Raw genomic sequence first — 14,191 nt, 5'->3', positions numbered from 1 at the left:
TCTGTGGAATGGAGTTCACAAGGATTCTCCCCCCAACCCCATTCCCCAGGGTTGTTAGGCCAGTGAAACGGGTAGAGTTCTGTGAGTGGTGTTTATTACTTGCATCTCAAAGACACCCCGCAAGGCCAAGACTTAAAGAAGTCCCTCTGTCAGGCAAGGAGCCCCTTTGCAGGACACACTAGCGCCTGGATTTCTCCTCAAAGGACATGCAGGTGTTCAGGACTAGGGAAAGTGACCTGCATGCTCCCCCACATTCCTAGCCCCCCTCCTCTTCTCTTCCTCTAGGACCATTCCTGCCCTTCCCCTCCTCGTCTCCCCCCCCACACCACTTGGCTCCCCCACCTCTCATCCCAGCAGGTTTGATAACACCCAGGAGTCCCAGTCCCCCCCGAGGACAAAGGCGGCAATTGTCCCTGGTGGGCGCCTTTTGACTAGGTCTCACCACGGTGAAATCGAGCCCTCGTGACTTCACCTCACTTGGGAGGCCTGTCAGGGCCCCCTTCTCACCTCAGGTCGGTTTCAAATGAGCCCCCTGGCTGAAAGGCCAGCGGCCACACCGGGAATTCCTTCCAAGAGAAATGAGATGGCCACGATTTGAGAACCCCTTGGGCTGGCTGAGGGCCAGGAGGTGAAAGGATCCGCTGCCATGGCTGCCAAGACCTTCCCGAGTCCCCTTAATAATGACGCCAGCGTCCGTGCCCACTGCCGCCCGAAGCTGGCCAGGGGCCGTCCAACGCACCTCCCCACAATGACGAACCGTCTACATGGAAGCCACGAGCCCCACACGGGTCCTGGCCCTCGAAGTGCAGACTGCAGGACTGAGTGTCTCTTTTTATTTGTTTGTAATTAGTTTCAATAGAAATAGCCCCACCTGGCCTTTGGCAACTGTAGCGGACGGCACAGTTTTAAGCACCCCGTGTCACTGAGAGCACTTACTGCATGCCAGGCCCCATGCTGGGCTCTGGGAGATGCCAAGGTGACCCCCACAACTGTCTGTGGGGGATGAGGGGGACTTGGCAGGGGGAGACGATGTGCCCCCCGCCCCAGGCTGCCTTCACAGGCTGAGCAAGCCCAGAAACCCCGTTAAAACAGAAGGAACCCCAGGTCTCTCAGCAGGTGTGGGCATTCCTGGGCAAGGCCAGGTCTGGACGTCTCGTCCAGTGGCACCCTGAGCCCCCACTATGACAGCCCAGATCTCCTTCCCACTGCAGAGGAACAATGTGAAGAATTCTCTTCACACAGCCAACTTCCCTCCCGGTCGGAAGTGTCCTCTCCCGGGCAGAGGATGGTGGCCCAGGACTGACCCAGGACCCGGTGCCCAGAGTGGGAGAGGATACACAGTGCCTGAGTCATCCACAGCTCCCAAACCACCAGACACTTGGATCCTTTAGGGGTTAAGCGAGGACTGCAAGTTTCCCCAAAACAGGGGATCTGAGAATCTTAGAATCACGGGGTGTCAGAATTGGGTGTGAGAATAAATGCATCCAAGCCCAAGAACCCCAGAGGCTGGTGAGACAGTTCAGTGGTCAAGGAGGGAGTCTGGAGCCATATGGCTTGGGTTCAAATCTGAGGGGGAGCTCCTGCCAGCTGTATGGCCTTGGGCAAGTTTCTTAACCTCTCTGTTTCTCAGTTTTTCCCTTTGTCAAATGGAGACAACAACAGAGAATGCTAATCTCATAAAACTGTTGTGGGAGTAAATGAGTACATGCATTTCAAGAGCTGATATTAGCATTATGCCTTTATTCTCCCTGCAAACACACACCTGCCCACGAACCTATCTCTTTTTTTGGTAGCTAGTTCTTTCTCACCAGAGCTGAAACTGACATCTTCCCTTATTCCTCCACCATTTTCATGAGTCCTGGTCTTGCCTGCTACCCTACCACCATCACCCCTAGCCCATCTTTCATGACTGTGGGGGTTGGGGGGGGGGAATCACCCAAGCCAGAGTGTCCAGCCACCTCCTCTGGGCATACCCTGGGTCCTTGTGGCTCCCTGTGACCTATTCCCAGGTCAGGGTTGGGAGGTGGTCTCTGCAGCTCACCTGGAACAAAGGGGGCTACTGAGCACCAGACTCTGTGGAGCTGGGGACCCAGAGATGTTTGCCCTCTATGGGCTCTGGCCCTGCTTCCCATCCTGTAGCCTCCTGATCTCCTCCCCTCCCTTGCCCAGCACCACCACAGCTATTACCAAGGCATCAGTGACTTGGCCCGGCTGAGACCTGCCCTTGCTATGACATCAGAGAAAACTGGAAAAATCTCTGGCCTCGGGGCTATCCTCCACCCAGGGCCTGGGCTGGTGTTCCTCTCACCCATCCGTCTGGAGCTTCTACTCCAGACCTATTCTGGCTCCTTCCTCCGGGCTTGTACACCCTAGCCTGGTCATCCCAGGGAGTTGTCCCCAATGGACCACCCAGCTCCCATATCAGACCTCAGCAAGCCCAGCTCCCTGCTGGGCTGGTGGCGGGGACCAGGAGTGAGACAGAGCTGGAAGCCAGGCCCCAGGGACACCTCTTACACCCTCCACTCTCCTGGCATGTGTATGGTCTTGGCAAGGGCTCTCTTCATCTGGTGTCTGTCTCTCTTCTATTAAATGGGCCCAAGGAAGTGTCTCAGTTCTAAAATGGTTCTAGAATTCTCTTCCCCTGTCCTGAAGCCACCGTCCTCCAGAGAGCAGTAGGGGCTAGGTAGGGTTGTCAGGTGGCAAAGGCTGAGCGCATCGATACAGCCAAAAAAGTGAGACTTGACCTCAAACCCATACCTTAAACCAAAGTTAACTCCAAAGGGACCAGAGAACCTTGAGGACACTTTGCTCAGTGAAATAAGTCAGGCACAAAAGGACAAATACTGCATGATTCCACGCATGCGGTCAAATGCATAGAGACAGAAAGCAGGATGGTGGGTGCAGGGGAGGAGGAACGGGGAGTTAGTGTTTCATGGGGACAGACTTTCAGTTTTTAGGAAGATGAGAAAGTTCTGGTGATGGGCGAAGTGGGGATGGTGGAGCAACAAGACAATGTATTTATACCACAAAATGTACATCTCAGAATAATTACGATGTTAAGTGTTACATTTTACTGCAATTAAAAATAAATAAATTTTATGCGGTGCCTGGGTGGCTCAGTCAGTTGAGCAGCCGACTCCTGATTTCGGTTCAGGTCATGATCTCAGGGTCCTGAGATCGAGCCCTCTGTCTGGCACAGAGCCTGCTTCCCTCTCTCTCCCTCTGCACCTCCCCTGCTTATGTTCTTGCAACTAAATAAATAAATAAAATCTTAAAACACAAGTTAAAAAAAAAAGAAATAAGCCGTTGTTGATTTAAAAATAACTAGTTAATTTAAAAAACTAATCACAGACTTCGATGGAAGATGGAAATCTATAAAAGCTTTTAGAATAAAACATAGGGGAAAACCTTTGGGGGCCAGGAGTCAGCAAGTTCTTGGCCACTACCAAAAGCGGCACCCAGAAAAGGGAAAACTGATCAGCTGGGCCTGATCAAACCTTAAGACGTACTTGCTTGGAAAAGACCCTGAGGATGAGGACGGATAGATAAGCTATATGCTGAAGAAAAAAAAAAAATAAATTGCAAACTATGTGTCTGACAAAAGCGTAGCATCTAGAATATATAAAGAAATCTCCAAATCCCACAATAGAGGCATAAACAATGCAATTAGAAAATGGGCAGAAGACATGGACAGCCACCCCACCGACGAGGATCTACAGACAGCAAATAAGCCCAAGGAAGGCCATTCCGCATCATCGGCCATTAGGGAAATGTTCATGAAGACCGCAGTGTGATATGGCACACACCTACCAGAACAGCAAAAGCAAAAACCAGTGACAACACTCCGTGCTGGTGAAGATGCGGGGAAACTGGATCCCTCGTGCATTGCTGGTGGGAATGCACCTTCTTACAAAGCTCAACATACGACTACCGTGCATCCCCTCAATTGCATTCTGGCGCATTTATCTCAGAGAAAGGGAACCTTGTGTTCCCCCAAAACTGATACCCAGATGTCCAATGTGGTTTTGTTTGTAATGGACCTGAACTGGAAGCCACCCAGATGTCTTTCGATAGGTGAATGGTTATAAAAGAGACTGAGGCACAGGCACACCATGGAATCGGTAATAGAAAGGAATGTACCGTGGATAAACACAACACCTTGGATAGACGTGGAGGGAATAATGCTGAGCGAAAAAAGCCGATCCCGACAGGTTAGATACCAGAGGATTCCATTTATACAACATTCTTGAAATGATAAAATTGCAGGAACAGAGAACAGAAGAGAGATTGCTAGGGATGAGGACAGCGTTATGGGAGGGAGGGAGGGAAGTAATATAGCTCAAAAAAGGTAGCACAGGAATTCCCACGGCGAAAATGTTATGTGTCATGACTGTACCAATATCAGTATTCTGGCTGTGATATTGTACTGTAGTTTTGCAAGCTGTTGGAGAAAGCCAGACAAAGGGACACTGGATCTTTCTGAGTTCTGACCCCTACATGTGTATTTCTAATATGTCCACATCTGAAATTTAATTTAAAAATACAAGAAACCCAGAAAGATTTGAATTTGAGGTAAACAACAAAGAGCTTTTTAGTGTAAGTCTGTCCCACATAATATTTGGGACATACTCATACTAAAAAATAATTTGTCATCTCGAATTCGAATTTAACTGGGAGTCCTGTATTTTATCTGGCAATCTTAGTCCTGGGAAATTCCCCAAGGTAAGAGCAGATACTTGTCATTTTACTCATTTCCTCAACAAATATTTCTGAGCTCTTACTATAAGCCAGGCACTGTTCTAGGCACAGGGAATGCACCTGTGAACCTACATCATCCCTACCCGGGGACTGACACTGCAGTGGAAGAAGACAGGCAATAAACACATAATGAGCTGTGTAAATAAGATCATCTCATATGGTGGTGTGACATAGAAAATAAAGCAGGGGAGTGTACAAAGAGAGCTGAGGCAGATGTAGGGGAGGAAAGTCAGGGAGAGGGGGTCCCTGAGAAGGGGACATCTGAGCAGAGACCTGAAGGAAAAGAAGGAGCTAGTTATGCAAAGATTGAGGGACGAGTATTCCAGACAGCAGAAAGAGCATGTGCAAAGGCCCTGGGGCAGAAATAAGACTGGCAAACTCCAGGAGTGTGTAGTTTCAGACAGAGTTGGGGTCCACTGGTCCTAAGAACCCTGTGTCTTCCCCTTCCCCACATGTCAGATCTAGAAACCAAAGCCCAGGAAGTCAAGATTTGTCTAAGGCCACCATTGACCCATGCCCCTCAATTTTGGCTTGAAGCGTTTCCATCTGGGAAGGTGAAAACCCACATCTGCACTTGGATCTGGGGCAGAAATGGAGGCCAGGGAGGCCCAAGGAGGTCTCCTCACAGCCTCACCTGGTCAGCTGGCCTCAGGAGGTCTCCTCACAGCCTCACCTGGTCAGCTGGCTTCAGACCAGGCAGGACTTGGCTCCTCTGGCTCTCAGCGTGCCACCGCGGACCACTCTATCTGGTCAAATATGCAAGTGGCCCTCCGGACGATGGAGAGGAGCATAGCTGAGTAAACCTTATCTGGGACCCACCCCAGCTACCAGGGGCCAAGTCCCCAGTGTCCCCTGACTCATAGGCCCGCCTGCATTCAGGGCAGGGTGGGAATCCAGCTCCCAGGAGCACCCAGACCAGACGGGGCAGGGCAGGAAAGGACAAGACCGACCCCCACCCTCCCTCCCATGAGCAAGAGGCTGGGCAGGGACTGGAAGGTGACTTCTCACTCCAGTGGAATTCCATCCCCCTGAGCTCACCTCCCTTGGAGCAAGCAGCACATTCCAGCAGGGCCAGCCCCGTCCCAGCTGGGCCCCCGTCCCCAGGGCTGCCTCTCTGGGGCTCAGTCACCAGGCTCCCAGGAAGGGATTGCCGGGGGCCCCTCCCTCCCTCAAGGCCCCCAGAACTGCGGCACGCTTCCCTTTGCACAGCAAGACCTCCGACAGCCTGCCCTGCCAGGTGCAATATTGTTGTGGAGGCTCTGAGAGGCGAGGCCTCTAGCACCCTGGCTGGGGTTCCAGAGTTGGAATCTGGCAGAGGCTGGGCTTCTCTGCACCCCCACGGGGGGCATTCTACTCATGCAGGGGAATGCATCTAGAAAGGCCCATCCCTGGCTCTGCTTCCACCTCCATGGCTGCTCTTTTGCTCCCCATAGTCCACCTGCCCAGTGCTCATTTCCCCAGGGCTGTGCCCGGCTCTCCTGCTTTCCCACTTGAATCCTCCCTCTGGGCAAGCCTACCAAACTCCAGGGCTTCTGTTACTGCCTCCTGCTGGTGGCTGCCTGGAAGTGGTTCCAGCCAAGACCTCTCTACAGAATTAAGGTACAGGCATCCAGAATGCCCCTGGGTGCCCCCACTTGCAGCCCACAGGGTCTCCGAGTCCCAAAGGAACCCTAATCAATTTCCCCTGAGACTGGTCTCCCCCCGCTCCAGGTCCTGACCCCAGTGAGAAGTGGCACCCACCCATCCGTCCCAAACACAACTCAAAGTGCCTCTTATCTATTCTGCTTCCTAAATGGCTGTCCCTCCCCACTCCCCTGTGGCCCCCCGCTGGGTTTGGGCAGATCTTGGTGCCCTGCCCCCTTCACTCTGTTCTCCTCTGTGTCCCAGAGAGGGCCAGAAATCTGCCCAGACACTCTCCGACCAAAGCTCCTTCGGGAACCTCCTGCAGGGGGAAAGGGAAGGTCTCACTCCTTGAACTGGCATTCAAGGCCCTGCATTTGGTCCTAGCTCCCTGTACAGTCTCATCACCTATTACCCCTCTCTCCCAGACATACCGAGCACCCCACCAGCTGCCCGCACTGCCTAAATTATCCTCCTCCTTCCCACCTGCCTTGTGAATAGGACTCCTCCTTAGCCTTCAAAGCCCTGCTCAGGATCCCCTTCTTCTTCCTAGAGGTCTCCAGACTAGCTCATCTCCCCAAAAGGCTGGAAAGAATTCACACAAAGCCACAAATTCCACCACCCAAAGGTTTCAGTCCCATGCCTCCAACACCTCTCTCCCTCCCAGCCAAAGATCCTATGATTCCCAACTCCACCTGTGAGGATGTGGACCTAATATTCTACAACCCCAACCTGAACAGTCTGGGATTTCAACCCAGAAATATTATGGCCCTAAAATGCCAGTAAACAGAGACCGCAATTCTAAAATCACTTTCCTGAAAGAGCTGTCGGGAACCACCCCCCGCCCCCTTGATCTGCTCACCTGGCCACTCTCACTCGACCTTGTGGACCACACAGCTGCAGCAGACGATGCGGGGAGGAAAAGCCCTGCTGGCCTGCAGCACTGCTGCCACCTCCCTAGGCCCAGGGCCCACATCTCCAGTGGGGAGCGCCTGGCTCCTCCCGGGCTCACACCCAAGCTGGAAATCTGTAAGGGGAGGGTGCCCCATAGCCTTTACCTTCCCTCATCTGCCAGGTGAGGCAGTGGGCTGCCCCGGGTACCCCCTCATGGGGCCTGCCACCGCCTCTGCCCCTTAGGACACGTACCCTTTCCCCGACTTCCTCCTCCCTTTCTCTCTCACCGTGGCCAACAAGCCCAGAACCCGCAGTCGGGTTGAGTCTTGTCTTCTCACAGTAGGAGCAAGGGAGCCAGTGATAAACACATCTGTGATCCTTTCCAAGATGCCCAGCCAGGAGCGGCTGTGGGCTGGCCACCTTTCTCCTGCCGGCTCTCTACCTCGGCTGTGCATGGGGCCCATGGAAGCCTGTTGCAGGGAAGGCCCCGTGGTGAGACCTCATGCCTTTGAATTAATAGATCGCACACTGCCAGACCCTGTGGCCATCTCCCCCTGGTGCCCTTACCTGGCCCTGCCCAGCACCTGGGGATTAGATGGCTCAATGGAGGCCTCAGATAGGGAGGGGACCCAGAGCTGATAGACACACTGAGACTTCCTAACCCCCAGCTAAGTGGCTGTCCTTGCTTCTGACCCCTTGGATATGTGCCTGGGCCTCCGGGGTGCCCTGGAGCAGGGTGTGGGTCTGGCACCTGCAGGGCTAGGCTGGGAAGCTGCCTTCCCATTGTGCTCTGCCTGAGTGGTATGGCCACTGCCCTGGGTGGCCTCCGTTTGTACCCCACAAATGGGCCGGACTGGTAGTAGTTCAGGCCTTTCCCTATGTATGCTGGGAAGTTCCAAATTCCACCTCCGTGCTCTGGAAAATAATTAGTGCCTGGGTGAACGGCTGTTCCAGCAAGGCAGCTCAAGGGTTTTCCCAAACCAGAGTTAGTAGGTATGGTGAGCATCCCTTCAGCTCTGTTTCCCTGAGCTGGGACAGTTACACCTGCTCAAAAACATCAAATTAGACCCGGCTCGATCTCTTCCCAGACCTTGTTCCTCATCCTGTCCAAGGCCTCACTCTGCCTCCCCGGGAGTCAGTGCCTAGGACTTCTGCTCCTCCTCTGCTCCAGAACCTTCCGTGGCTCACCAGTGACCATCAGGTATGCAACTATTCACTCCGTATATATGTGGAATGCCTCTGTATGCCAGGCTCTGGTGTGTAGCCGTGCACGAGACACACAGGGTCTCTGTCCACATCAGGCTTATGGTCTAGGAAGAGGAGAAACCCCAGAACAAGGCAACATCTGAGAAAAGGCTAGCAAGGAATTGAAAGGGAAGTTTCTCTGGGGAGAGGACATCTGAGCTGAAACTTGAACAGCAAGAAGAAAGCAGCCACAGGAAAAATCTGAGGGCAGAATGCAAGGCCCTCACTCCTTAGCTTGGCAAGTGACCTTGAGGCTCCTCGGCTGCTGTGACCCCTTCAGGGACCCACAGACTAGCCCCCCTGGGCCCCTGAACTGGCCCTAAGTCCCCACCTCTGGGCTTTTGGTCCCTAGATCCCCACACCAGACTTGGGCTATCTTCACCTCTCTTTTCTGCCTCGCCCAACCTCACTCATTTTGGGGACCCCCTCCTCCAGGAAGCCCACTGAGGTTGGTTTCATGAACTCTGACAGCTCCCAGCATCGGCATCACCCCAGAGCTGCCTAGAACAGCAATCACGGCCATCATGCCTGTTGCAGTGGTGTGGCTTCTAGACCCCTCTCCCCTGTGACGTCACAGAGCCTTTCTTATCCCAGGCTAAGAACTCTCTCCTTTAGTTCTCCCAGGGGCCCAACCAGGTAGGCACAGGGAGAGGGAAGTCACTTGCCTGCCTTCCATCCGCCTTCAGGGAGTAAGAGCTGCTAGGGCAGGAGGGAGCCTGGGAGCTGTGACCTCAGCCCTAAGGAGTGATGTGACCACAGAAACAGGAAAGAATGAATAACTGAGAACCCTGGAGGGGTGTGCTGGCCCCAGGAAGGCGCTCCCGGCCATGGGACTAAATAGGCAGGACCTCACACTTTACTCCAGGACACCATCCTGAGGCGGGCCAGGTGAGCAGCTCTGCAGGAGTGATTCACCGCTGCAGCCTGGGCGGCTCTGACACACAGGATGTGGCAGGAGGCCGGAGAGGTGGAGGAGGGTGGGGGACCTGAAGACAGCAGGAAGGGCCAGCAGGCCGGTCTCCTTCCTCTGCATGCCAGGGGGGCTGCTTCCCTGCAGGTGTGCGGGCTACCCCCAACACCACTTGCCAGACACACTCCCTCAAACGTGACACACGTTTGCACAATCTGTAATCCCACCCAACCTGGGCAGAGGACTAAGTATGTGCCAGGCCCTGGGGTAAGAGCTCTCCACCTCAGCCCCAAGGACACTCTGGCCAGCTCTGCTTCCTTGCCGTGAAGGAAGGAGTGACAGAGCCAGAGTGGGAACCCAAGGGGCTGCGGCAGCACGTGGCGAGCCAAGAAGGCCAGTTGGAGAGCCAGACGTGCTGGGTTCGGATTCTGGCTTGGCTCCTAAGCTGTGGGAACCTCTGCATGTTACTTCACAGCTCTGTGCCTCCATGTCTTCACCTGTGAAACAGGGACAAGGACAAGGCCATTCACAGGGACACCTTAAGGACTAAGTAAGCTGATACACATCGGGAGCCAGAAGGCAGCCCGTTCCACGGACGTGCTCTTGCAGCGCAAGACTTGGGCCACGTCATCACCTGTCCCCCGAAATGAGCAGCTTGAGGCCCACACTCGGCTGGGAGATGGAGGTGTCTGACACTCCGGCGACTTTTCTTTTCATCTTTTCTGTAGCTTTTAAGAGTCTGCTAGTGACTACCAGTTCTCAATGCCAACACTTAAAAATTACATGTCAAGTCTGAGTCCGGCCAGCATTCCTGCATTCCTGCAGGGCCCCAGCAGGTGGGAACCAAGCTGGAGTCTGGTTAAAGGGGCCTGGGTTCGCTGGTTCACCATCATCTGATGCATGGTTTCCCTCACTCTCATCACTCCTGCTCCTGCCTGGCCCCCGTGGCCTATGGTGGTGCTCACACATGTCCTGTCGCTGCAGTGGTCCGTCTCCCACCCAGGTGGCATGGAGCCCCCCTCCCTGTCTGCCTTGGTTCTCAGGCACTTTGCTATGGAGCTCCAACCAGTCCCCAGAGACTTTTCCTCTCCCAGCACCTCCAGGGCCTGGGAGCTCCAGGATGGGCTCCGAGTACCTTGGCCTTCGCAGGCACTCCCAGAACCTGGTCCCAACCTTAGGCCTCTGTCCTGGAACACTGCCCACACCAGGCAGCACCAACCTGGGTGCCCCGAGTCACCTGGTCAAGATACCTGTGCTTGAATACTTCTTGGGATGGGAAGCTCACTTTCTTGAATCTCAATCTGTTTCTCCATGGCCCTGGCTTGTCCTAACACTGGCAGGACCTGCCTCTCTGGGACCTCAGTCCCCACAGGCCCTCAATCCATACTCTGGGCCTGCAGACCCTTGTACTCCCTTGCCTTGGGACAGCCAGCTCCTCATGGGACAGGGTGTCCAGCCCCCTTTCTATTCCAGCCACCTCTGCTAGAAATACCCTGAAACATCCCTGACTCTCTTCTATAAAGAACCCAGAATCCAGGAGGATCTGAGGAGACAATAGAGATGGAACAGTTGCCTCCCTTATTTTGAGCTCCAGATCTTGGTTAAGGTGACCAAGGACATTTTAGCGGCCCTGGCAGAACTCACCTCAACCCGTCCCCATCGTCAGAGTTTTGTATAGCTGATTTTGGTGGACCCAAGGACTTCACATCCATCCCTCCCTCTTTCCATCCTGCCGAGTTACATCCAATTAATTTTAACAGAGATTCGCTTATTCAGTTCCACCAGTAACCGACATGCTTTATGCCATACACAGGTCCTGACCAGCAGCAAATGGACAACAGCATCAAGCAGAATGAGGCTGAGGGCAGAGCCCTGTGGTTCACCACCAGAGACCCAACACCAGCCATTAGGGATCAGCTGTTTTCCCGAATGTCTGCAAGAGCTGCCCGGCTCCCCTCCCTGGCCGCCTACCTTTCGGCCTGCCTCGTTATTGTGTAAGTTCATGAGAGTCCGGGCATTCTGCTTGATCTCCCGGGCATCCACAAAGACCTTGGCGAAGCCGATGCCGTAGCGGATGTCGGCAGAGCAGCCACCCCACTTCCAGCCCTCGTCCCGGTGGTACTGGCCTTGCTTCTCCTTGTCGCAGCCACAGTCACTCAGATTGCCTTGGGTACAGGCTGCTGTGATGGCGTGGGCCACCCCAGCGGCGATGATGGCGTATGTGAAGGCAGCCTCCCGGCTCCCTGTGAGGGGAAGAGTAGGAAGACGGGGGTCAAGTCCAAGGCACCCTGGCAGAAGGCCAGACTTGGGTAAGAAGGGGAGCTGCGCTCACTGAGCACCATTCCTGACCTTCCAGAAATCTCCATCATGGGCTGATGGCCCTGCCTGATGACACCCCACTCCCCCATGCACACATCCACCCAGTCCCATCACTAATGCCCCTGGGCGTCAACTGAGCAATGCACGAGAAAGGCACACTGGCCAGCTGGCCAGCCTTTGGAAGATCGGATTAGGGGACCCCTCTGTTGATGACCACCCGCTGCCCACCACCCTTGACGTAGCTGTGTAAACTGTGCACCCGTGCACACTCATAGTATCTCGCGACACACCATAGCAGCATTTCTTAAATACCTACATATTTCTTAAATACCTACATATGCACAGAGGCCAGGGCTTAAATCCCGGGAACGGGAATCCCTGGCTCTGTGTCTTTCAGCCAGCCATGACCCCTCCCTGTGCCTCAGTCTCCTCAGCTGTAAAAAGGAGTGTACTTTCTCAGAGCAATGATGGAGAGCATTAAGAATTTGTCCATGTCAAGCTGTCAGCTCCATACCTGGCTCACAGCACCTGCCCAACACAGCAGGTCTTAGGCTCATGGTCCCTATTATTATTGCTGTGGGTCACCTGACATTTATAGGTCCAGCCCCTCCTCTTCACCTACTCACTAGACTGTGAGCCTCTCCAGGGAAGGCTGGCCCCTGTTCATGTCTGTGTCCTAGGGTATCAGTCTGATACAGAAGGCAAGGGCTAGGGAAGGGGAGAGGGACTGCCCACAGTCAGGGTGGAAAGGGGCAGGAAGGAACCTGGACAGGAAGGTTCAATGTGGGGAGGGGCTCTGGGGAGCACTGAAGCTGTGCTTTCCCACAGGTCTTCCTGGCTGTCTGGAGATGGCCCTGCCAGGAGCCTGGGAGTGGTCAGTAGGGATTTACAAAAGCTCTGCAAGAGGGTGCCAAGGTTTTAAGTGGTAGTGGAAGGGTCCTGAGTAGCTGAGGACAGCAGTGCTGTCCCCCGTCTCTTAACCTCTCTGAGCCTCAGTCTCTCCATCTGCAAAATGGGTTCAAGAGCAGTGTCAGGACGGAAATGAACCCAGGCATGGGAAGCCCCAGGTGAGCGCTCAGCAAGTTAGCTCTTGCAGTGGGGTAGAGTGGAGGTTAGGAAGGGCTCCCTGGAGGAAGAGGCTCCACACAGATGAAGCAGGGTCCACCACTCAGGAAGGGGCAGGGAGAAGGGTTCCAGAGTGTTGTGATGTAGATGACCTCAGCGGGGGTGGGGTGGGGGGAATGGGTGACGAGTGGGTGAGGCAGCCTCCAAGCTGCTTCCGGCCTCAGATCACGCTGACCCATGCTCAGGGAGATGATTTCCCCATCCAACCCTCATCCGCCGCCAGGCTTCCCTCACCCAGGGAAGTTGTGTCTTAGCAGATACAAACAACCTGCCTCCGCACCCCATCCCCAGCCACCACCCTCGCGCTCTACAGACACAGATGCCTGTGTCCACCTGTGGGATGGGTTTACTACACCAGAGCCCTTGGCTCTGATGTTCCACACCAGCCCATCCCTGGTACCCCTGTTCACACAGGGCTTCCAATCCCAGGTCTATCACTTCCTGCCTATGCCTTAGGCAATTTCGTCCTCCTCTCTGAGCCTCAGTCTCCCTGCTTGGGAAATGCAAGCGATGCCAGTGTCTACCTGAGAGGAGTTGTTGCGAAGTTCTGGTAGTGTGTGTGACAATCTTAGCCCGGTGCCTGGGTCAACAGACACCCCTACCCTGGGCACTCTCTTTTTAACTGCATCTCAACCTCTGGGGCATGGAGAAGGACATGATTTGAGCACCTCCCAGATTCCTGGCTCTAAGCACATCAACGATCATATCAGTATTGGAAACCATAAGTGTGTCACAAGTGTCCTGCAGAGGGCTGGGCACAAAGTGGCATCGACAGCGGACACATGCACAGACTCAACCTCCGGGCAGGCTGGATACCTGACAATGGTTACGTGAAATTAAGAAATGCTGCGTAAGATCTTCCAATGCATGGTAGAGCTTCCCCGGAAGGAAAGGGAACCCGTGGGGGCCATGTGTAGGAGAGAGAACTGACTACCAGTAGGGCAAGCAGGAACAGAAGGTGGCCATCTCGTGTTGCTGGGCTCTGTAGAAAAGGGAACTGACGAATTAAGGCCTCAAGGACCAGTGATCGGGCCCTGAGTCCCATCAGGGCAGGACATTGGAAAGGAGCTAGTACTTGATGGACAGACTCCCAGAAAGAGGGTAGATTGGAAAAATCACCCCCTTCCCCAACACGTACATGCACCCAGCAAAGCTAGACAACAGCAAGCAGGTCTGACATAGGCAGAACAGGAGGTGCGAGGGTGAGGGATGAGGAAACCAGAACCTCCTGGGACCTGGGAGACTTGCCCTTGCCTTTGAGATATGGCTCCGAATTGTCCCTCTGCATGCTCAGAGGCTGCCAGTTAAGGGCAAAGACTG

General features: G+C 54.3%; 1 protein-coding gene across 1 annotated transcript in view; it reads right to left on the bottom strand.

Moving 5' to 3' along the window:
- Positions 1–12,303, bottom strand: part of LOC111159004 (Wnt family member 7A) — a 24,145-nt gene extending 11,842 nt beyond the window's left edge. Inside the window, exons 1-2 of the mRNA XM_022521366.1 lie at positions 12,261–12,303; positions 11,399–11,670 (exon numbers count right to left, since the gene is read on the bottom strand). Of these exons, the coding sequence (XP_022377074.1) occupies positions 11,399–11,670; positions 12,261–12,303 (315 nt within the window). The remainder of the gene's footprint in view (positions 1–11,398; positions 11,671–12,260) is intronic.
- Between the last annotated feature and the right edge of the window lie 1,888 nt (positions 12,304–14,191).

Source organism: Enhydra lutris, unplaced genomic scaffold (assembly GCF_002288905.1).
Source record: "Enhydra lutris kenyoni isolate GAN:26980312 unplaced genomic scaffold, ASM228890v2 scaffoldscaffold66, whole genome shotgun sequence".
In the NCBI taxonomy this organism is placed as follows: Eukaryota; Metazoa; Chordata; class Mammalia; order Carnivora; family Mustelidae; genus Enhydra; species Enhydra lutris.
This window is presented reverse-complemented; position numbering and strand designations above follow the sequence as displayed.